Source organism: Miniopterus natalensis, chromosome X, assembly GCF_054644295.1.
Source record: "Miniopterus natalensis isolate mMinNat1 chromosome X, mMinNat1.hap1, whole genome shotgun sequence".
Lineage (NCBI taxonomy): Eukaryota > Metazoa > Chordata > Mammalia > Chiroptera > Miniopteridae > Miniopterus > Miniopterus natalensis.
The window spans coordinates 27827192-27850336 of NC_142103.1; the positions used below are offsets into that span (position 1 = coordinate 27827192).

Here is a 23145-nt window from a genome sequence, read left to right on the forward strand (position 1 = left end):
ATTAATCAATTCTGACGCCCCCTCAAAAAAAATCAAAGAAAGAAAAAAGGATTGGAGCGGGGGGGGTGTTCTTTTTCTTAAGAAGGAAAGAAATCAGGAAAAACATTTGGATCTAGGGCCTTAGTTCTCTGCCTGGTAGGGCTATTTATAGAAGTTAATTTGATTTTTCCCTAGCAATGAAAGATATTTATAGCCCTATACATTGAAAAGTTCAGCAAATCAGAAAGGGGGAGAAGAAAATCCCATCATTCCAGGGACCTAACAGCCAATCCTTTGCTGGGATATGGCGGCATCTGGTGGCAGACTCAAGAGGTATAAACCTCACTCAGAACTTTCTGGAAAATTAACTGAGTGCGTAGTTGCCTGAAGGGCACGGTGCTTGAAGATCGGGACAAAAAGGTAAGAGAGCTTCTGCCCCCAAAGGCATTCAGAGTCCATAGTGGAGGGGAAGGCTGTCTATATAGATACTCTCAGCAGAAAATTTTGTCTGTCTGGAGAATTGCACGCAACTTTGCGAGGAAGGGAGGGAGTGGGGAAGCAGGGAGGAAGGGGGAGAAACTAGGGAAGAGGAAAGAAGCTGCTCCTTGGACTTGCTAATATGTGAAAGCGAGGGTCTGGCTCTTAACCTTCGGGGAAGGCTTTGGTTTGGAACAGGACTGGGGCACTGAGAAGAATGTGGGAACAAAGTGTAGTTTTCGGCTCTAAAATTAATAAGGGAGATGAAAATAGTTCTACCAAAGGCCCTTTATTTCTGGGATGATCGCCTTGGCTTAATTATTTTCCTTTTCATTAGAACAATTTTCAAGCATAAAAGTACAGAACGTTCCCTATCGTGCGCGCACACCCGCCTACACACACGCGCGAGCACGCCCCCGCTCCGGGACACGTAGGGGCCCCAACGCTAGCTGCGCACGCCTGCGCACACCCACCGCCTCCTGCGCCATGAGGGCTGGCGCGCGCGCACCCCAACCCCAAGGCCACGCAAGCCCGCCCGTTCACACCCACGCTGGCCCCACCGCCGCGCGGCCGCAGCACCCACCGCCCCCACTCGCACACCTCGAAACCCCGATTCTGCCTTTTTTTTTCCTCCAAGAGTTGCGCAAGTGGTTCGGGGGCGTGGCCCCAGATTTGACCTCTCGCTTCCCCACTCGCGGGAACCTTAGCTCATTTCCGCCCATCCTGTTTCCGTAGGCCACGTAGACACTTCCTTTCCCAATGGGGGAAAAAAAAAAGCCCCCATAATGCCTCCCTGCAGGAAAAAAAAAAGAACCTCTGGTTTGGGGAACTCTGGGTCGTGAAAACAGGCCACGTGAACACCCTGCCCTATAGACTTCTGACCCACGGACTGTCGCGCTTTAGGTGGGCAGGCTCAGAACCTAAGAGGACGAACATCATTGGCCAGGGCCTACACTAAAGGAGGAGGAGGATTGGTTTGCTTCAAGCCTTAACCGTGAAGAAGCAAATTGCTACACCCCCCCTTTACTGCGGCTAAGTATCATTGTGACGTGATGAGCCTCGTCCAATCGTTTGGTTATGGAACATTCTAAAACTTAGACCAGGCGAATGTGATTGGCTGAAGGGCATAAGCCCGCCTCCAGGGTGACGTGTCTGCCTATGGATATCAGTTGCCAGAGAAACCTGGCTTTACTATGGCTGTTGGAGGGACGGCAGTGATCACACGTCCGCTGCTGGGAAGAAGTGGATTCCCGTTTCAGGTTTCGGGGTGGGGGTGGGGAGAAAGGGTTGACGATTTCTTCTTCTCGCTGTGTATATAGGAAAGATTAATTAATGGTTTCACGATAGGGAAGATTCGAATTCAGATTCCTACGCCAACGCCCAGCTCCGGCTGGCTCCCGTTCTTTCTGTGTCTCGGTTTCCATGTTTGTGAAATGGTGATAATAATAAGTCTGTACCTCAGAGACGTGTACCTCAGAAGCGTGTCCTGTATGTTAGTATAAGCCATTTAATAGGAAGCCTAGCTCCCAAAGATATTAGCTATAATTGTGGAAAGAAAAATCCGCGTAACAGAATGAGAAAAAAACAAATTATGTAAATTCGTTCATTATAGTGGTTTTCTTGCCCATCAGCTCCTTTCATAGAAGAAATTAGAGATATAAGGGAGACATCAGTCTTTACTGATAAAATAATATACTATTTGGAAATTACCTTAGAATAGCGGGGATTGGAATTTTCCATATTGAAAAGTTTAAAAAAAATGGGGGAGGGGGAGAAAGAGATGGAGAACGAGAGCGAGCTGGAGATGAACCACATGGGATGAGTAGGCCTTGTTTGGATCCAGATTCGAACACCGACAGTGAAAAAAAACTTTAAAATACATTGGAAAAATTGGAAGATAGATTTGTTGTTTTATGTGTTTTTAAGGAATTGATGCCGATGTTTTTAGACATTATAATGGTATTGTGGTTATGTTTTCAAATTGTCTTTTAAGAGCTATATACGAAAATACGAATTAAATAATAATGTGTCTGGGATTGGCTTCAAAATGCATTGATGACTAAGATTTGTTTCAAAATAATCTCAGCAGTAGGGGGACCTGGGGAAAGGTATAGATGAAACAAAATTGGACCTAAGTTAATAATCATTTAAGCTGAGTGATGGGCATATAGGGATCCTTATATTATTGTTTTCCTTGGTATATGTTTGCAATTTTTTGTAATAAAATACAGAAGGTCAGCTATTTCAAGAGCTTTAAAAAAAAAAAAATCGGAGTTGGGGGGGGGAGCAGTGGGTGGGGTTACGATGAAACAAGATGGCCTTCAGTTGGTAATTGTTGAAGCTGGATGATAGGTTCGAATGGGTTTATAATATTCCCTCTACATTTTTCACCATTTGAAATTTTCCTTAATAAAAAGTTAAAAAAAAAAAAGCAAAAGCAAAACAAGTCACTTTCTCAAAAATCAGGATAAATGTACACTAAATTTGAAAATGTAACCACAAGAAAGGAAAAAGAAACACTTGTACATTATTTATCAGCTTTGGTGTCCTTTGTGTGTGATAAAATGCAATGGTTGGTGGAGGAGGAAAAGAACATCATCTCATATCTTTTTATTTTATGTCCTTTCCCATCCCCTTGTTTGACCTTCTAGGCCATTTATCAGAAAAGCTAAGTTTGCTGCCTAGTAAGGATCAGAAGGTCTGATCCTGATTACAGAATCTTGGGTAAGTGCCTCCCTTCTCCTGGCCTCAGTTCTCAAACAAGATAATTCCACATAACCTTTACTGTCCAGGAATATTTTAAATATTAGTAAGTGTCTATCTGGGAAAGCGCTCAATTCTAAAAAGGGAGGGATGAAGCTGAGTCCATTGGTGCATCCAGTACATTAAGTGCCTAAAAAACAAAGGGCTGTGTTATCTTACATTCCTTAATAAAAGATACTACAGTTGACCTCCAATAGTTAGATTCATACATCTATGTATTGTTTTTCTTTGTGGCATCCCATATGCAGCATAATTCAGTGGTTAAGAGCCACTACTGACTTCCTGAATCTAAATCCTGGCTCTGACGCTTAACTGTGATTCCTCAGAAGCAAAATAAAGGTAATAATAGTTTTTACTTCATAGGATTGTTAAGGGGATTACCTATAACGTATCAGGATAGTGCTTGACACATAAAAGAGTTTGCTTTAATAATAAATGATTCTAGCAGTGCTTCTGGTATACTTCTAAAAGCAGTGGATACCTCTTTTTGGAATTGTAAAAAATTAACACTGTTGGTTTCTCTCCTGATTTTCCAGAAGCAGCAGTTACTACCAAAACTGAATTCTGGAATTACAACTTCTGACTCGTCCTAACAATCTAGAAAGATATTGAGTCTATTGATAAGAGAGTGTCCAGAAGCTATAATTTTAACCAGCAAATTGTAACCATATTCAGTCTGCTAGCAGCTTTTATATTATTCCATCTTTGTCTTAGACTCAAAAAAATAATTGTTATACATACAGAAAGTAGTCCCAAGATCCAGAAGAGAGAATTGATAATCAATGTAACTGACATTGTATAGGTGCATTTAAAGGTTTATTCCAACAAACTGTAGGTGTTCACACTCATTTGTGCCCACCCATACACAAAAATATTAGCATTTGGAGTCTGCATTTCTGAATGGCCCATCACTTGCATGAGGAGATGAAGGAATTTTCCCATGGTATCACTATATATTCCCTTTTATATTTTCTGAAAGCGAGGTTGCAGAGGAGGGCACCACCTGGTGGAAAATGTGCAATAGATGGGTAGGCACAAAACCCCTTTACAGGAGGCCTTTTGAGAATGATTAAAGGATAAAGGGAGGGAGGTTAGGCCAATAGGAGCTCAGAGGAGGCAAGAGCCAGAGTGGCCAGAAATAGAGAAAGACTCAAGGAGAAAAAGGACCTTGACCTGGGCCTTTGAGGATGGGCAGGACTTTAGAAGGAAGGAGAGAAACCTGTCTGAATGTTTGCCCACAAAGTATATGGCACACCATGATAATTAACTGAAAAGTCCAGCTCTGTGAAATCCATGGATAAGAATAGATCAGAAAGTCATTGTGGATTTAAATATGTATATTTCAGTATAAATTTTTAGTCACAGAGTTGATATGTGCATACATTCTCCTTGTAATATAAAAAAAAAATTATATATTGCAGAGTAGGCTCAGGTTTCCTTTTCTCATCACCCCAATTTTCTCATTCTCCCCAGAATTAACCATTATTATCAGTTCTATTTCCTTCTAGATCTCTAAGTTATATACCTGTTTTAAAATGTGTATGGATATATATAAAATATTGTTTTGTTTTTTATATAAATATGGTGTCACACTATAGGTACTGTTTTGCAACTTGCTATTTTTAATCAAATTGTCTGGGATGTCTTCGTGTCCATTCATAGAATTCTATTTGATTCCTTTCATAGTGGCATTCCTTTAACTGGCATGATAGCCCATATTATGGATAAACCACATTTTATTTTGCCAAATCACTATTGATAGTCCTCTAGCTGAAATCCAGTGTTTTTCTACTTCAAATAATACAACATGGAACATCCTTGGAATCCATTTACAAGTGTTACCCTAGGGCAACATTTATGGCTTTAAACTATGGTAATTAAACCAATGTGATACTGGTGTGAGAAGAGACATATCACTGTGACAGGACAGATAACCTAGAAATAGTGATACCTTTAAAAATTGAATAATCAAAGATCACTGGGAAGAGAGTTCCTTAAAAGAGACCCGTGTATCTATAGAAATATAGAGTATTATAAAATAGCATCAAATCAGTGGGAAGGGATGGACTCTAATAATATTAGGAAAAATTAGTTACATATTTGGAAGAAACTGTAAAAATACCAAGAAATAATATAGGGAATTTTTTTAGACCACTTTTGGGGAGCATTTTTCTTAGGCATAGGCATAAATGCCAAAGTTCACAAAGGAAAAGGTTGACACATTGACAGTTTGGACAAAATATTTCTAACATACCAAAAAAACTTAGTATTTAATTATTAGGAATCAGTAAAAGAAGCAAACAACCTAGCAGAAAGGGGTACAAAAATATTTACATAAAGATATCTATGAAAAAAATGCTCAATATCACACAAATTCAAATAAAATATCTTATTAGATTGGCCCCCAAAAAACAATTTTTTTTTTCAATGTTTGTTCATTGTTGCTGAAGGTGTGGGTGAATGAACTTTTACATTTTTGCTGGGAGTACAAATTAAAGTGGTTTGTGGTTTTTTTTAAACATATCTTTATTGATTTCAGAGAGAGGAAAGGAGAGGGAGAGAGAGAGAGAGAAACATCAATGATGAGAGAGTTATTGATTGAACCCACAACCGGGCCATGTGCCCTGACCAGGAATCGAACCCTGATCACCTGGATCCTAGGTTGATGCTCAACCGCTGAGCCATGCCCAGCTGGGCTAAAGTGGTTCTTTACAAAGTTTTTTATCTCATCAAAAATAAATTAGCAAATCCTTTGAAAGAACACTTTACACTTCCTAATGCTCTAATATATCTGTACACTGATGTCTGTTACAGCATTTCTGTAATAATGAAGTATTGGGAGCAACCTGAATGTTCATTAGTATGGGACGGGTTAAATTACGCTATGTAGAGATTATAGAATGATGTGGATATTAGAAAGCATGAGCTAGGTATGTGCAGACAGAAGGAGGTCCATGATAAAGGGAGAAAAGGTGCAGAGCGATATGTTGTTTAACCTTTGTCAAGACCAAATAAATGCATGACATATATACACATTTAGTTTTAAAGGTATGTTATTTGTGTAAATGTGTACATAAAAAGATTTGAAAGCATGCACACTCATTCTGGGATTGGAGAGGGGAGGTTGTAAGGAGAATGCCCGCATCTTTATGCATTTGGTATTTGTAGGTATATAAAGGAAAGATTACTCAGTAAATGTTACCACAAAATAAATTGGGGGGAAATATATAGATTTTCAGTCCATAACTTACATAATAAATTCTGGATAGATTAAGGAATCAAAATATAAAATAAGAGCTAAAATATAAATGCATTTTTAAAATGTTTAGACATCATTAATAACAAAATGCAAACTGAAAAACCAAACCCATTTCTTTACCAAATTCATAAATTAAGATAGCCAAATAGCCAATGCTGACCAGAGTATGAGGTGGGAAATTGGTAAAACTTTTAGCAGAAGTAATTAGGCAACATAGTACCTCTTGACCCACTAAGTCTGCATCTGGAAATCTTACAGGAATAATATGAAAGGGCAAAAATGTTTTAATAATTATAGGATAAATTGAGGACGTGGAAATAGCACATTTTTTAAAGGGAAGATAGCTCACCTAAAGTTAGAAAACTAAGGCAAACATACAGATGTGTTTTCACAATATCTTGCATACCCTAGAGCTTTGACCTATAGAGAACAAGTGGAAAAATATTTGATGGCTTCTCGCTAAGTTATACCTCCATTTCCCCTATTTGTTGAATCACCCCACTTTGATTCACCATAGTATGCCCATCAGGGACATAAGTGTTGCTGCAAAAGATGCAAGATATTTTTAACACAAGACCTATGGCAAATGAAAATCAATGGTGAGGTTCCATAAGCAAAACTAACATGAAACATTTAAATACTAAGCTCTGAAGCACTAATGTCAGCTTCATGTGGTATTGGAGATGGGAGGGGTTGGCTAGAGTAAGTGGAGATTTAAACAGGAAACGGGACTTTCATGATTTGTAAATGAGGGAGACAAAGGGAGGAAGCATGATTGGAGTAAAGAGTAGGTAGAGTGTACTAAGTCCGTAAAAAGCCTGAAACCCAAGAAGGAAACTGGCAGATTTAAAAACAGCTCAAAATAAAGCACTATAATATCAACTTTCTAAATGAAGGATGTGCCCAGCACATCTGTCACCGGTGCATGGAGGCAGTGTAAGCTGGGAAGGAAGGTACAGAGCGCAGTGACCTGAGTAAGGCTATCCATAAACTGACAAGTAGGAAACACATCAAAAGGATGGGTATTCCTTTTCTTTGATGTCTGGCTTCTGACTCCCATCTAGTAATAGTTGCTTGATCTGTGGGATACTCAGATGAAAATAAAGGTACTGAGACAGTTCTTTAGAAAGGCTGCTTCCCTGGCTTTATTCACTGGGCCCAAACCTTGACTAATGGCGCAGGTATTTTCTGTACAATGTCAGATATAAGAGATAGAAGCATTTGTAGAGAATGATGAAACTCACCCACTTAATGAGAGTCAGAATTCCTTTCTGTAGTTTTATGAATTCATTATATATATGTGTGTGTGTGTGTATATGTATGCACACATACATATAATTGATACCAGTAGGTTCAGCTATCATTCTTAAGTTCCTCCTCACTAAGGAATTGTGGATGATCAATGTAGCTTCCAAAATAGTTCCTGTACAGCCTGGCTCTACTTCTGTGTATTTTATAGTCTGGTTAGTACTGGGCCATCTTACTTTTTTTCTTTTGATTTGAAAGAAAGGGAGAGGGAGAGAGATACAAGGATCTGCTGCCTCCTGCACACCCCCCACTGGGGATCAAGCTCACAACCTGGGCATGCATCCTGACCAGTAATCGAACCAGCAACCTCTTGGTGCATGGGATGACACTCAACCAACTAAGCCACACTGGCCAGGGCTGTCTTACTTTAATTTGTAGATTAACTATCCTCTTGTTTTATGGAAGCTCGGTACTATATTAGCCCCAGGTGGATTTTCTGAATTTCACCTATATTACTGAACTAAATTTTCTGATATCCTCAGATGCTGTGTTCCCGTCACAATTTTTTTTAGGAACATTATTTTGTAAGTATGATTGCTTACAATATAATGTCATGGCACACTGGTCACTGATCCTTCACAGGATGTATTTGTTTATCTGTCAGCCAGAAAGCCTCAGATTCCCAGAGGGTCATTGTGTGCACAGATTTTGATGCTGAGGACAACTGCCCTTTAATTTCTGCTCAGAGCTTTGTGCCCTTTCAGTTAGAGGATACCATTTGCTTAATGAAAGTGCTGGCACCAAGCCTTTATTCCCAGTAACTGGTTTCCCTGATTCAGGGCTGTAGTTTTCTAGCATTGCTTACCTCTTATTTCCCCTTCAGGGCTTCCCTGACACCTGCCCACATTGTCTTAAGGGCTAGAGGTTAGCTAAGTGTTTTTTCTGTTGCCTAAAGTTGTAGTTACCAGAGGAACCTGGTTTAAACCTGGTCCACCATCCCCTCCATTCTTTCCTAGAGGTTACCCTGGCCGGTGTGGACCAATGGTTGAGCATCGACCCATGAACCTGGAGGTAGAAGTTCGATCCCTAGTGGGGGGGCATGCACAAGGCGTCAGTCAATGATTTTCTCTCATCATTGATGTTTCTGTCTCCTTCCCTCTCCCTTCCTCTTTCTGAAATCAATAAAAACTTTTTAAAAAGATACTTTTCTATGCAATTATACACATGGGTTTAAAACACAGAAATTGGTTAACCCAGTACATTAGAATTGAAACTGATGTTTATTTCTCTCCCTGTGCTATCTATCTCTTTGGGATCCTATTGTACATATTATGTAACCTGTCTACCTAATAATCTATAAGTGAATATCTTTCCATGTCAATGCATGGGTCTCTGCTTAATTCATATGAATGTTCTTCCGTAGTGTGCATATACAATTTAAATTGCCATTTCCCTGTTGAAGAATATTTAGGTGTTTCTAGTTCTCCAATATTAAAAACATCACTGCAATGAGCATCTTTGTTTCCTTGTTCACATGTGCAGGTATTCTTGCAAGGTATTATGCTTGCTGTTTAGTCACATATTTATGAAATTCTTACCATGAACCTGTGAAGGCTATGGGTAATTTGCCACATTCCATAGACGAGAAAGAATTTACGTATCTTTTCTAATGCCTCACGACTGATATATGGTGGAGCCTAATTAAAACAGAAGCATGTCTAACAGCAGAACTCATTTTTTTCTCTGATACCACAATTGTAAACTGCATGTTTATAAGTTAGATTCTTTTTTCTGTGTTTCACAAAAGTTCATCTTCATTGCAGATACTTGCTTTCCTTTCTAGGTTGTCTCCCCCTTCATCCTTCCAGACCATCCCAGAAGATCTGTAAGATTCCATCTGGGAAAACACTAGGAGTTCTTGGAAGAGCAAGAAGGAAGAGGACTGTGTAAGTCAAAGAAATTGTTGCATTTGTCACCATAAGAATCATAGAACACTATTTTTTCCTCTTACTAGCCCTCTCTGCTGCATTTTACACTGTAGATTGTTCCTTTTCCTTATTGAAACTCTCAACTTCTTTGGCTTCCAAAACAACATTCTCCTAATTCTTCTGTGACTACCTTGACCACTTTTGGGTTTTTTTGGCCTGGCCGAATGGTCTCGTTCTGTTCACCCCTTAAATATCATTCTTTCCTAGTTATTATTTATTTTTTTAGAATCCCATACTTGGTGGTTCTTCTTCCTCTATTCTCCATGAATGATTTTGTTGGCTCTCATAAATCCTGCTACCGTCTATATAATAATTAGGCTCAGATCTCCATTTCTGACTCTAGCCTCTCACCTGAGCTTTAAAGTCATGTTTAACTGCACACCTCACACTTAATAGATCCAATACTGAACTTCTTTTCTCTCTCATCCATTTTCTCCTCTTGATGCAGTCTCATTTGGTGATGATACTAATGACTTAATTACCCATTCTCAGAACCTTGAGTAATCAAGTCTACTTCCCATCTGACACCATACATAGTTATTGACTATATTCCCAGTGCTGCACTTAACATCCCTTTGACTGATTTTATAACGGGCAATTTGTGCTTCTTAATCCACTTCACCTTTTCCGGCTTTTAGATTCCACATATGAGTGAAATCATATGGTATTTGTCTTTCTCTGGGTTATTTTACTTAGCATAATAATCTCTAGGTCCCTCCATGTTGTTGCAAGTGGTAAGATTTCATTCCTTTTCATGGCTGAATAATATTCCATTGTATGTATAGACCACATCTTCTTTATCCACTTGTCTTATCAATGGACACCTAGGTTGCTTCTGCATCTTGGCTATTGTAAATAATACCGCAATGAACATAGGGATGCGTATATTTTTTCGAATTAGTGTTCTCTATTTCTTCAGATTAATACCCAGAAGTGAAATTGCTGGGTCACACGGTAGTTCTATTTTTAATTTTTTGAGGAATCTTCATACTGTTTTTCCTAGTGTCTGTACCAGTGTACAATCGCACCACTATCCTTGTTGTTTTATAATTGTCACTAAATACTTGAATGCCTAGCACGTAGCATGGTGCCTGTTCTGAAGCAGATATGCAGTAATGTGTGATGACTAAATAGGTTGATGAATGAATGAATGAATGACCTGTTTCTTATTATTTTATTGTTGATTCCAAAGTAACCATGAAAATCTGTGCTTTTATTAATTCATTAATTACCCAGGCTTAAAATTGCAGAGCCACTTTGACTCCTCCCTCTTCTTCATTTACCAGATTCTATATTCAGTTTCTCTTGACTCATCATCCTAGCGCAGGCCTACCTGGACTCCCGTAGAAACCCCCAGTTAACTAAATCTATCTTATTTCTTTCGTGTTGTCATTTTTCCTGTTGAAAAGTCGAATTTCAATTCCACTGCCTTTTGTAGTTTCTTTCCCATTTAATTTATTTTCTTCTCCAAAACTATATTCCTGTCTTTTGGGTGGTATCAAAAAAGAATTTATGGGCAGGTCTGATGAGGTAGTGAGGGTAAAAGGGGGGGGGGTAGTAAGTCACTTAGAAATGGTCCAAATTCCAAGAGAGTAGCATGTTCTGTGCTTTGATGGGCCTTTATGAAGCATAGTGTGTTAAAAGGTCACCATAGAAAACAACCGAGTAAAATACTTTATATATTACAGTGGTTGAAATAAAAACAGGGTTGAATGAGTTCCAGAAAGCAGGCTTCTCAAACTCGTGGACAACAATCTGCAGAAGAAGACAACTTCAAAAAACCAACTAGAAGCAATATGCAGAGAAGTAAGATGAGAGGGGCCTCATCAGGAAAGAAGACTGCTGGTCCACAGCCGAAGAATCTGGAACCAGCTCTCCCAGGCAGATGGGGGGGTCGCTCTGCAGAGAACCCCCCTTCAGGATCTGTGAGGAAGACAAGAAAGAACAAGCAGAAGACTCCTGGGAACGGAGATGGTGGCAGTACCAGCGAAGCCCCTCAGCCACCTCGGAAGAAAAGGGCCCGGGCTGACCCCACTGTTGAAAGCGAGGATGCATTTAAGAATAGAATGGAAGTTAAAGTGAAGATTCCTGAAGAATTAAAACCATGGCTTGTTGAGGACTGGGACTTAGTTACCAGGCAGAAGCAGCTGTTTCAACTTCCTGCTAAGAAGAACGTAGACGCCATTCTAGAAGAGTATGCAAGCTGCAAGAAATCACAGGGAAATGTCGACAATAAGGAATACGCAGTGAATGAAGTCGTCGCGGGAATAAAAGAATACTTCAACGTGATGTTGGGCACTCAGCTGCTCTACAAATTTGAGAGGCCCCAGTATGCCGAAATCCTCCTGGCTCACCCTGATGCGCCGATGTCCCAGGTTTATGGAGCGCCACACCTACTGAGATTATTCGTAAGAATCGGAGCAATGCTGGCATATACGCCCCTTGATGAGAAGAGCCTTGCATTATTGTTGGGCTATTTGCATGATTTCCTAAAATATCTGGCAAAGAATGCTGCATCTCTGTTTACTGCCAGCGATTATAAAGTGGCTTCGGCTGAGTACCACCGCAAAGCCCTGTGAGGGTCTACTGACCACTCACTATTATGTCTGGTATCTGTAAACACTCTTTTTGTTCTTAGTCTTTTTCTTGTATAATTGATGTCCTTTGAAATCGTTAATGTATAACAGGGCTTATATTTCAGCTTTTCTGTTTCATTTTAAACAGAAAATAAAAGGAGTACAAGCTCCTTTTCTCATTTCAAAGTTGCTACCAGTGTATGCAGTAATTAGACAAAGAAGAAACATTCAGTAGAACATTTTCTTGCATAGTTGACAACATTGCTTGAATGCTGGTGGTTCTATCCCTTTGACACTACACAATTTTCTAATTATGTGTTAATGCTACGTGATAAAAATGCCCTGATTTCCTAGTGCCAAAGGTTCAACTTAATGTATATACCCGAAAACCCATGCATTTGTGCTCTTTTTTTAATGGTGCTTGAAGTAAAACAGCCCATCCTCTGCAAGTCCATCTATGTTGTTCCTTAGGCATTCTATCTTTGCTCAAATTGTTGAAGGATGGTGATTTGTCTCATGGTTTTTGTATTTGAGTCTAATGCACGTTCTAACATGATAGAGGCAATGCATTATTGTGTAGCCATGGTTTTCTGGAGAAGTTGATATTTTAGGAACTGTATTTCAGATCTTAAATAAAATTTGTTTCTAAATTTCAAAGGAAGCAATTTGCAGTGTGCCTTTAATGTTACAGAGGCTAACAAGTCAGCAGGCTCAGGAAAGACCTGGGTAGTGTCAAAGGAGTGTTTCCGACTCCTGGTAAATTTCTTTTTCTGTTAGCTGTGGCAGCCAGGAGTGTGCCCTGTCAAGCCAGTTGCCTCCCCCCTCCTCCCCCTCTCAGTATGGCTTCACATGGTGGGATCACAGAGAGCCATCTTTGTTCTCTGCTCCTTGCCCCTATGAGTTGAGCTGGTATAATAGGGTATTTACTGGGTAATTATAACAGTCCTTTACACTTATGCTTTGCTCCTTTCCACCAGAGGAAGCACGGGCAGCCCCCTTCAGTGTTACCTCTATCAGAAATACTTATAGATTTTGGGCCATGGATAGCAAGCAGCTTTCCCTACTTTCAGCATTAATGTTGTCTTCCCTGTTTTTATAATACCTTGGGCATAGCATGGGAATCCTAGAGTAGGGGATCTATGGAGGAGAGGGATGGTGTTGGATGCCTATGCTTATGAATATACCGTATATGGAAATTTATAATAAGAATCACATATATTCCCACTGGATCAGTTCAGGGTCCCAGCAGGAAATAAGTGGGACTCAAAATGGGTAATGTAAGGGGTATTTAAGAATGAATTTTTCCCAAGTTGTCAGCAGAGTAGTAGGGTCATAGTCTGCTGGGGCTGCCACATTAAAGTACCACAGCTTGGGTGGCTTAAACAACAGGAATTTATTTTCTCATAGTTCTGAGTGTTAGAAGTCTAGGATCAAGGTGTCAACAGGTATGGTTTCTTCTGAGGCCTCTCTTCTCCTTGGTTTGTAGAGGGCCACCTTCTCCCTGTGACTTCACATGGTCTTTTCCTCTGTGCCTATCTGCCCTAATCTCCTTTTCTTAGAAACTCAGTCATCAGATTAGGACCCACCCTGATGATCTCATCTGAACTTAATTACCTCTGTAAAGACTATCTCCAAATTCTGTTACATTCTGAGGTACTGCGGGTTAGGACTTGTACATATGAATTTGAAGGTGATGGATTCAGCCTGTAACATGGTGTTACTACCTCTAGGCAAAGAAGAGGAGGAGGGGCATGTAGAGGTGAGAGGAAGGAGCAGGGTGAAGAAAGGAAGTGGGAGCAGTGGGGGCCTACTGGAATGATAGACAGCTGTATGGAAAAGGGTCACCTAACTACAGCTGTGATCTTAAGGATGTAGTCAGCTCAGAGACCTTAAAGAGAATCAAAGGGAGAATCCACCATGTGGGGGGCGGGGTACCTGACCTTGCTCTTCCCTCCTTTCTGTCTCCTGCTGGGTATTTCCCTTTGGCCAAACTAGAAGCCAAAAGTCAAGGAAGACCTTTGATGTAATCTATATAGACACACAGCAGGGAGGAAAAGTAGATCAGGGGGACAAATGAGAGGTTTCTAGCACACACATTCCTTAAATAACCATAGTTCATACTTTGCCATATATTCTTAGAATTATGTCCTCTGTGGGACCTAGGGCCTGCAACTATATGAGTTCTTAAGAACTCATCAATTCACAGGACAGTTGTAAAATAGATTGTGATACTCATGAAACACTCTATAAGAGTTTGTTTCCTTTGTTACTGAAACTTTGACTAGGAGGCCTAGCAAACAGATGGATCTTAGCTCACCTGCTTGAGCATGTTAGAAATACCACATTTTAAAACTGCCTTTAACTGTCAACATAAATATGACCCTGAGATCCAACCATAGCATGTTGGTGGGATATCCACTTAAGTTGTTATTGGGGATCCCCATCTTTGGTGTTATCTAGCACCAGCTCCTGAAGAGTTCCCCACTGTCATCAGATGTCTGTCCACACTGAGTAGGGATGAGATGCTCATTTACAGTATCTGCAGCAGCCCCCTTGTCCCTGCTGCCTCTATCCAACCCTCTGGGTAGGGGAATCTTTGGCAAGACTAGGTGCCTAGATTCCCTGAGCCTACCACAGGGTCTACCTTGGGTCCTCACATGGAGAATACTCATATCTCTGCTACTGGCAAGACACACAAACCCTGACCTCTCTTCTCTTAATGCCCTCGAATGCCCTCCATTCCTATCCAGGGACATCTGGCTTGATTTCTTCAAGGAATATAATCCTTTTCAAAATGTAAAAGACACTGGCTTCCAACAGCTTCTGCTTCCAGCTCTGCCACAAATTTCCCTCTCCTGGATCTCTGCATGAAATGGGAGAGAGAGAAAATATAAGAACACAATACACACGTTAGCATCTCAATGACTGACAATTCAGTATTTTCCAGTTAAGTTCCAGTTATTTTAGCAGATTTCTTCTTGTTAATTGTTTCATTTTTTTAAACACTTTAGGAATATTCAAGAGAAACCTAAAGTACTTTATTAGGACCTAAATCAGGCCACCCTGTTTATAAAAGAAAGAAATTGTAATAAGTGTACCCAAACTATTACCTGAATCTCTTGATTTAGCAAGGTTCTCAATTCTGAAACTACACAAGTGATATAGGTTCATCTAACCATCTAGATGCCTAAATGACTTCCCTTCTAAAACTAAAGGGTAGTTTTGAAGTATTGTATATTTTCCCCATGAGGTTCAACACCCAGCTGACATGGGGGGTCCATAATAAATAGCTTTTATAATTGTTACTATTTTCATCAGTATCATTATCAACATAAATAAGCCCATTTTCCATTCAGGAGAGTGTATGTGGATTGGTCCAGAAGCATGTGAAATAACTCATGACACCATGAAACACCCAAAAAGTAAAGAAGGTAGCCATTAAATATAAGGCTTTTTTCACCTAAGGCAGGCTTCTGGCACAATAAATGTTCAAAAATGATAGTGCTCTCTCCCTTCCCAAAAGGAAAGGGTGAAAAATACACACCGAAGATCTGTGATTCTCAACCTGAAGTCCACACACTCTGAGGACCTTTAAAGATACCATTAAGAACTAAAGAGCTCTCTTCTCATCTTTTCCCCCCCTAATTCATTATGAAGGTACTTAGCTGAGCTTTCTCTAGAATCAAATGAGATATTTAAAAGTGCATCATGAATTGTGAACTATAACAATGGTTAACAGTTTGCTTGCTTATGGAAATGCCAATTATTAGAAGTTATGTACATATTTTTTAAATTTCAAAATGTAAAAGTCTGTACAAGAAAGAGAAGTTGGAGATAGTCACAATTTTGTTTAAAATGTAAAAGATACACTATTTAGAAAATTCTTAGGATAAGCACTAAAAGATTAAAAATAGACTATAAATTCCAAAATACCAGAGAAAACTCCATTGGCCAAACAAAGGAGAGGAGAAGGGCACAAAGAAAAAATATGCTAAATAGAAAATACAAAGGAGGAAGGTAGAAATATATCTGCAGTATGTCAGTAGTCATAATGTCCATGAATTAAAATCATATTAAAAGGAAAACCTCAGATGGGATTTTTTTCAAAGCACAGAATCCAGTTTCATGCTTTTTCTCAGAGACGCTTAAAATTATCCAGAAAAGTTCAAAATAAAGGAATGAAAAAATATACAGTGTATATTTTATATTTAATATATAGGCAAATAGTACTAAGCAAAAGAAGATGGAGTAGCAAATTAATGCAAAAACAGTAGTAGTATTCACCCACAGGACATAGCGTATCGCCTGTGCCTCTGGGTCTGGGCTGATGCAGACATCACAAGCACTGCGCCAGGCACACATATAGCTAAAGTCACTGCAGAACCACCCAAACTGACCAGGTCACATCCAAGGCCCTTCTGGGAGTCTGAGCAAGGTGGGTAGGGGAGCAATGGGTGAGGTCTTGTTGGAAGTCCATCACTTTTGGGGGAGGGGGGTGCACTTCACTGTACTCTGAGAGAAGGACCAGCCGCTTCTGCTTCAGCCCCAAGTGACCTGGTCAGGCCCAGGTCAGAGGTCTTGTTCAAAGATGTTCCCAGCTAGAAATCCTGGGGGCTTTATCTCCTCCTCTACGAAAAGTTCTCCAAAAGAGAAACAGACTTCAGATGGGGCCAGTCATTGTCCTCCAGGTAAGCATGTCCAGGACTGCCTGGCCATCAGCCTAGGAGAGTCTGGTGCCTGCTGCAGGCTGGAGCAGAGAAACCAAAGTCACAACCTGGAGAGGAGTCTGGTTAGGGTGAGTCCTACATCCTCAGAGCACCAGGGGAATGGATTCATCCTGTGAGCCCCTGGACCCTCATCTCACTCCATCAGGAATCGAGCCCAACCAGCAACCACCAGGCTGCCATAACCTTGAAGATTGCTCTGGAGACACAAAGACCTCCAAGATGGTATCACAGAGAAAACAAAAAGCCAAGTGCACATTCAATCTTGCTTTGCTTCATAGATACCTAATTTTCTTACATTACACTTGTCACTTTTTAGTTTTTAATTTTTAATTTTTTGTTTTAGTACTTCAGAAAGGCATTCCCACTTGAATTCTTATGAATATTTTTCTTATAGTTTCTTTTTTCTCACTTTATACTTTACATTCCCTCTGAGCACCCAGAAAACTATACTTCCTAGGCCCATAGCCACCCCCAACCCTTGTTGTTAGTTGAGGCCACATGACTAGTTTGGGCCAACCGGCTCTGCACAGCAGTGATTTATGTGAGACTGGGGAATGCACACACAGACCCAGCAGGGCAAGAGTGTGGGGGATGCACACACAACTCGCACAAAGCAGGGCGATAGTATGGAGAATGTGCACACACATCAGGTCAAGTGTGGGGAATGTACACACACGCATAAGGCAGGGTGAGAATGTGGGAAATGCACACACACACAGCTGGCCAAGAGTTCGTAATACAACAGGGTGAGAATGTGTGGAATGAACACACATGCACACAGCAGGGCATGAGTGTAGAGATGTACTCACATGGAAGGGTGAGAGTATGAGGAATGTGCACATACACACACCTGGGCCAAAGTGTGGGTAATACATACAGCAGGGAAAGAGTTTAGGGAAGGCACACGCATGGCAGGTCGAGAGCTGTGGGGAATATACACATGCACATGCTTGGTGAGAGTGTAGGAATGCACGCACATGGCAGGGAGTACACACACAAGGCACAATGAGTTCCCGGAATGCACCCCCACACAGAGCAGGAGGACAGTGTGGGGAATGCACACATATAGGGTAAGAGTGTGGAGAACTGCACACATGTGCACATAAGGGTGAGTGTGGAAAATGCGCACAAATGGACACAGAAGGTCGACAGTGTGGGGAATGCACACACTCACTTGGCAGGGCGAGCGTGTGGAGAATACATACAGCTGGGTGAAAGTGTATGTAATACACGCAGAAGGACGAGAGTGTGAGGAATGCGCACGGGGCAGGGCGAGAGTATAAGGAATGCACACTTACAGCAGGGAAAATGGTTTGGAACGCACACTGACGCCCATGCCGTGTCGAGTTGTAAGGAACGAACACACAGCGTGGTGGGAGCGCGGGGGATGCACACACACTCGCACGCCACAGGGCGAGATTATGTGGAATGCACACCAGCGGCAGGTCGATGGTTTGGGGAATGCACGCACGCATGGCAGGGCAGAGAGAGTGTGGGGAATGCACACACGCACCCCGCAGGTCGCTAGTGTTGGGAATGTACACACAACGCATACGGCGGGGGGGGGGGGGGGGGGGGGACGCAGTCCCGGAAGGATTCGCGCCCACGTCAACCCTCCCCCACCCCTGGGAGCCGGAGGCCCCAGCCACTCCCGCACCCATCGGCGGGATCCCGCGCGCTTACCTCTCTTCCGCCCTCTTTCTCTCGGGCACGCCCACATCCTCCGCGATAGGAAGCTGGCGAGTACGCGGGCCCCAGCATTCCCCATTGCTCACCATTTTGTGAATCGAAAATGGATGGGGGGGGGAGGGTTGCGGTGCTGCGGTTGTGCTCACCGCCCCCCTTTTCGGTTCGGTATTTTGCAGGTAGCTCCTACCTTCACATCCACTTGCAGGGAAGCCGCCTGTTTCTCTGGGCTAGAGGCCAGCCTGCTCTCCTTGCAATGGGGAGCTCGTACCCACACCTGACTGCCTTCCCTCCCGACCCCTTCCCCAAAGGGACCGGAGCAGGGGGAGAACAGGGACGCAGCGCGGGACCCGCTCCGGTGCGGGCCCTCGCCTTCGGATCACCTCTGCTCCTTCAGACCTCCTCAGATCCCGAGCGGGCGGTAGCCCTCCTCCTAGCCTGGTGTCCAGAAGCGTGCCCGCCTGCTTCCCAGGTAATGAGATGCTGCACGGGTGGGAAAGGACTCAAGCTGTACAGTGACTTTAATTCACCTTTGTCCGGCGAGACCCGAGTTAACAGTGAACTTGGGCCCCAGATTAACCCAGCAGCGCTGCAGCAGGAGCCGGGGGATCCCTCCTGGCCCAGCCCCAGCCCCAGCCCCCTTCAACTTTTCAGTCTTTGCCAGAAACAGGAAAAATGTACCTCCCTGGAATTTCTATTTGCCTCTCTCAGATTATCAGAGAGGATCAGTCCCTTGGGGGTCAATCCACCATGTCTCCTTCTTTTCACTCCTGCTCCCTAGACCCTCCGTCCACCTACCCTTCCCCAAGACCCCAAGGTCTACCATTTTTCTTGCAGTCCTGTCCAGGCACTGAAATAGGGTTCAGGAAATGAGGTTCGGAGTGAGGGTGTGACTTTTACTAGTTCTTTTTAATATTTGTCAGTTCTGTTCCTTATGGTCATTATTATCATTAGTTAATGATACTAGTAGCCTACACCCTGTTAGCCATTAGAGAATAGAAATAGAGCCATCTATGGTCGTTTGGGAAGCAGGCGGTGGATTGAGGTGTGTGGGTGGCTATATAACCCAGCCACCTGTTTTCCCTGCTCAGTGATAATACAAATGTAGATCCTTTAGGCAGCCCCCTTTTTGGAAGTTTGAAATATACAGAGCAGCTGGAGGTACTTCCCCCCCCCCCCCCCCCCCCCCCCCCCCCCCCCCCCCCCCCCCCGTGCATGTGGAGGGCTTTCCATGAAGTCAGCCTCTGGTCACAGACTCTCACAGTACTTGGAATTTTGAATTTTAAAAGCTGGTCACAGTGTTCTGGTCTTCAAAATTATTATTAATAAAACCTCCACAACTGCTCTATTTGCCAGTTATCTACCACATCCACATCTCTATTAACCCTTTCCAATTGCAATCAAAATTTCCTACTACACTTCTTAGCTTCTCAGGAACAGATCTAGGTTGTGGGGCCTAAAACTTACAATCTGGGGACCCTTGTTAAGAAACAAGAATTTTTAGAAAAGTAAGGGCAACGTAGGCAATTAGGTACCAAAGTTAATATTTATTTATGATAAATCACAGAAAATTACAAAATTTGAACAGCTAACATACACAAAACATCTCCATTTCCATACAAATAACATTTTGATTAATTAACTGACTGGCACACCTCTGACTTTTTCCCCTACAATTTGTGACTACAAACCTCTCTTCATATGACATCTTTGTCATATCATTTTTCCTAGAGAAAAATGTAAAGATAATTTAATCCTTTTGCATGGTTAATCAATTTATCATTATTATTATTTATAAAGATTTCAGCTTTATAACTCATTATTGGTGATGGGAAAATTTTTAGTATTGTTAAATTTGAGTAAACTGCTGTCAACCTCTCTAGTTTCTTTCTTATGTAGGCTTTAAGTTTTCTTGTGTAGATTCTTATAAAAAATATTCATTTTTAAAAATATTTTTATTGATTTTTTTTTAGAGAGAGAGAGAAACATCAATGTGAGAGCAAAACATCGATCGGCTGCCTCCTGCACACCCCCACTGGGGATCAAGCCCACAACCCGGGTATGTGCCCTGACCAGAAATCGAACTGTAACCTTTCAGTGCAGGGGACAGCGCCCAACCCACTGAGCCATACCAGCTAGGGTCATAAATATTCTTAAGAATGACACCCACAAACCAGTTCTATGTCAGTGTCCTGAAGGGGAGCAGAATTTGCCACCCCAAAATATGCCTCTTAGGCATAAGAATTACTTTAGGCTGATTATTTAAAAACAAAAAACAGCAGAAATAGGAAAAGCTCTGAAAACTGAATAGAAATTCCCCTTTTGTAAGAGTGTCTCCCTCTCTGTACCATGAAGAAAAGGATGACTAACACTAGAAACTCTAATCAAGGGAGAAGGTAAGGACTTAAATCTGTATAACAACCTTACCCTCGGTTACTGTGCTTTGCCTGGTAACCTCCCACATACTCGTCTCTAGCTGGAGATGGTATTTAAGGTGGTGGCTTGGGCCAAACCACTGAGCCAAACCGGCTAGGACTAGATTTTGAGTTTTATGGTATCTTTGTCAGTGTCAGTATCTCCTGACAAGTCACCAAGAAATTAATGTGAACCTGTGTGGGTGTGATTGGGCAAAGCCACAGGCATGGTTGTCCAACACCTGGAGTCCGTTTTTGATTAATTATATTATATTTATAGGGCAGAAATGGGAGCCAAGACTAAAAAGTATCTTGATATTAGGTAATGAAGTGGGAATTAGTATAAAATTCTGGTAAGTGGTAAACTAAATGCTTTTAATTTGAGCTATGAGATATGTTCATGGTTCACTAAACATATGAAATAGAGAGTAGCCTTAGGCTTCTTAGCATTGGAGTCAGACAGCCCTAGTTTGAATCCTAGAGCTACTCACTACCCTATGAAATCTTACTAGTAATTACCTAATTACACATGGAAGGGACTGAGAAACCCATGAATAAATTATCCAATTAAACCCAAACTAAAGGTAATTTCCCCTTAGTTGGATCCAAGTCAACTTCCCCTTAGTTGGATCCCAAACATGCCCACATCCATCTCACCATCAACCAGAGAAGTCAGAGTAGAAAAAGACAGTTGTCTCACATTGTGGTTTTTGCTAACTTTACAAAAATATGAGACATAGTGTAGCTCCTGTATTAGTTTTATATTGCCATGTAACAAAATACCAAACTTAGCTGCTTAAATTAAATAACACCTGTTTATTTGGCTGGCAGTTCGGTAAGTCAGAAGTCCAAACATGTCATGGCTGTGTTCTCTGCTCAGGATCTCTTAAGGCTGAAGTCAAGGTGTCAGCCAGGCTACACTCTCATCTGGAACTTAGAGCCCTTTCCCAAGCTTACATGGTTCAGTTTCTTATGGTTGTAGAATGAGGTGCTATTTTCATCGTGTCCCATCAACTTAGCTCAGCCGTCACCCACTTTCCTTGCCGCACAGTCCCTCTATCTTCAAAGCCAAAAGTGGAAAATCTCCCTTACATTGAATCCCTTTCATGCTTCAAATCTCTGACTTAAGGAAAGGCCATCTCTTTAAGGGCTCATCTGATTAGGTCAGGCCCACTTAGGCATCGGCCTTTTGATTAACTCAATGATTTGGGAACTTGATTGCATCTGGAAAATCCCTTTTGCCATATAACATAACATAATCATGGGAATGATATCATCATATTTACAGGTTCCATCTACAATCAAGAGGAGGGAATTATACAAGTGTGAAGGCCATTGGGGATCACCTTAGAACTTTGCCTACCATAACCCTTCCTAGAGGCCTTAGATGGTGCCCATACAAATGAAGGGGCCATGAAGCTTAAGCTTCATTAGCTTCAAGGTGAATTCACCTCTGCATTTCTCTACCCATTTGGAGTTTTTCACTTCATCTAAACAACTGTATTCTGCTCGTGAGCCCCCCAAACCTCACCAATACATGATCATGGATTAGTTACTGCTTCCAATTCTAACAGAAGTTACAAGCTGAATTGAACAGCATTGTTTTTGCTGCTTAGATTTTTAGCGTTTACCTAAATTGGAGGAGGATGGACCCTTACTCCTTGGACATGTAATGAAAGGCAGTCATGATTTCCTATGTATTACCAGGGTATGTTAGGGTGAGGGTGGATAGCTTGGAGATACACAAAGGCCAACCAAAAGGAAATGGTACTTGTCCTTTAGAGACCTCGGGGAACTTCATCATTACTGTCCCTGTTATGTGCCCCACATGGGGACAGGTTGCTTTGTATAGGCCAGTGGGCTATCCCATGTGCCCCTTCACCAGTTTGTGAGGTAGGGATTATTAGCAGGTCAATAGAAATTTGGAGATGATAATGTCCCGTGTGGACTGGAGTTACTAGAGAAAAATTCAAAGAACTAGTAAATGATCAAATCAGTCTACCTTATTTCCTGATTTCATCTTGCCAT

General features: G+C 41.6%; 1 protein-coding gene across 4 annotated transcripts; it reads left to right on the forward strand.

The window, feature by feature from the left end:
- The first annotated feature begins 297 nt into the window (after positions 1–297).
- MORF4L2 (mortality factor 4 like 2) lies at positions 298–12947 on the forward strand. Of its 4 annotated transcripts, XM_087813551.1 has the most exons (6): positions 314–399; positions 1360–1715; positions 3108–3180; positions 3468–3558; positions 9570–9672; positions 11403–12947. In XM_087813551.1, the coding sequence occupies exon 6, from the start codon at positions 11427–11429 to the stop codon at positions 12291–12293; it is 867 nt and encodes a 288-aa protein (XP_087669677.1). In that variant the 5' UTR covers positions 314–399; positions 1360–1715; positions 3108–3180; positions 3468–3558; positions 9570–9672; positions 11403–11426; the 3' UTR covers positions 12294–12947. The 4 variants fall into 4 exon arrangements, with proteins under 4 accessions (XP_087669676.1, XP_016068518.2, XP_087669677.1 ...); XM_087813550.1 differs by lacking the exon at positions 1360–1715 and having other exon boundaries at positions 298–399; XM_087813549.1 differs by lacking the exon at positions 3468–3558.
- Positions 12948–23145: the final 10198 nt, after the last annotated feature.

Coding starts and splice junctions, on each gene's coding strand:
- MORF4L2 (XM_087813550.1), top strand. CDS start 11,427: ATGAGTTCCAGAAAGCAGGCTTCTCAAACTCGTGGACAACAATCTGCA.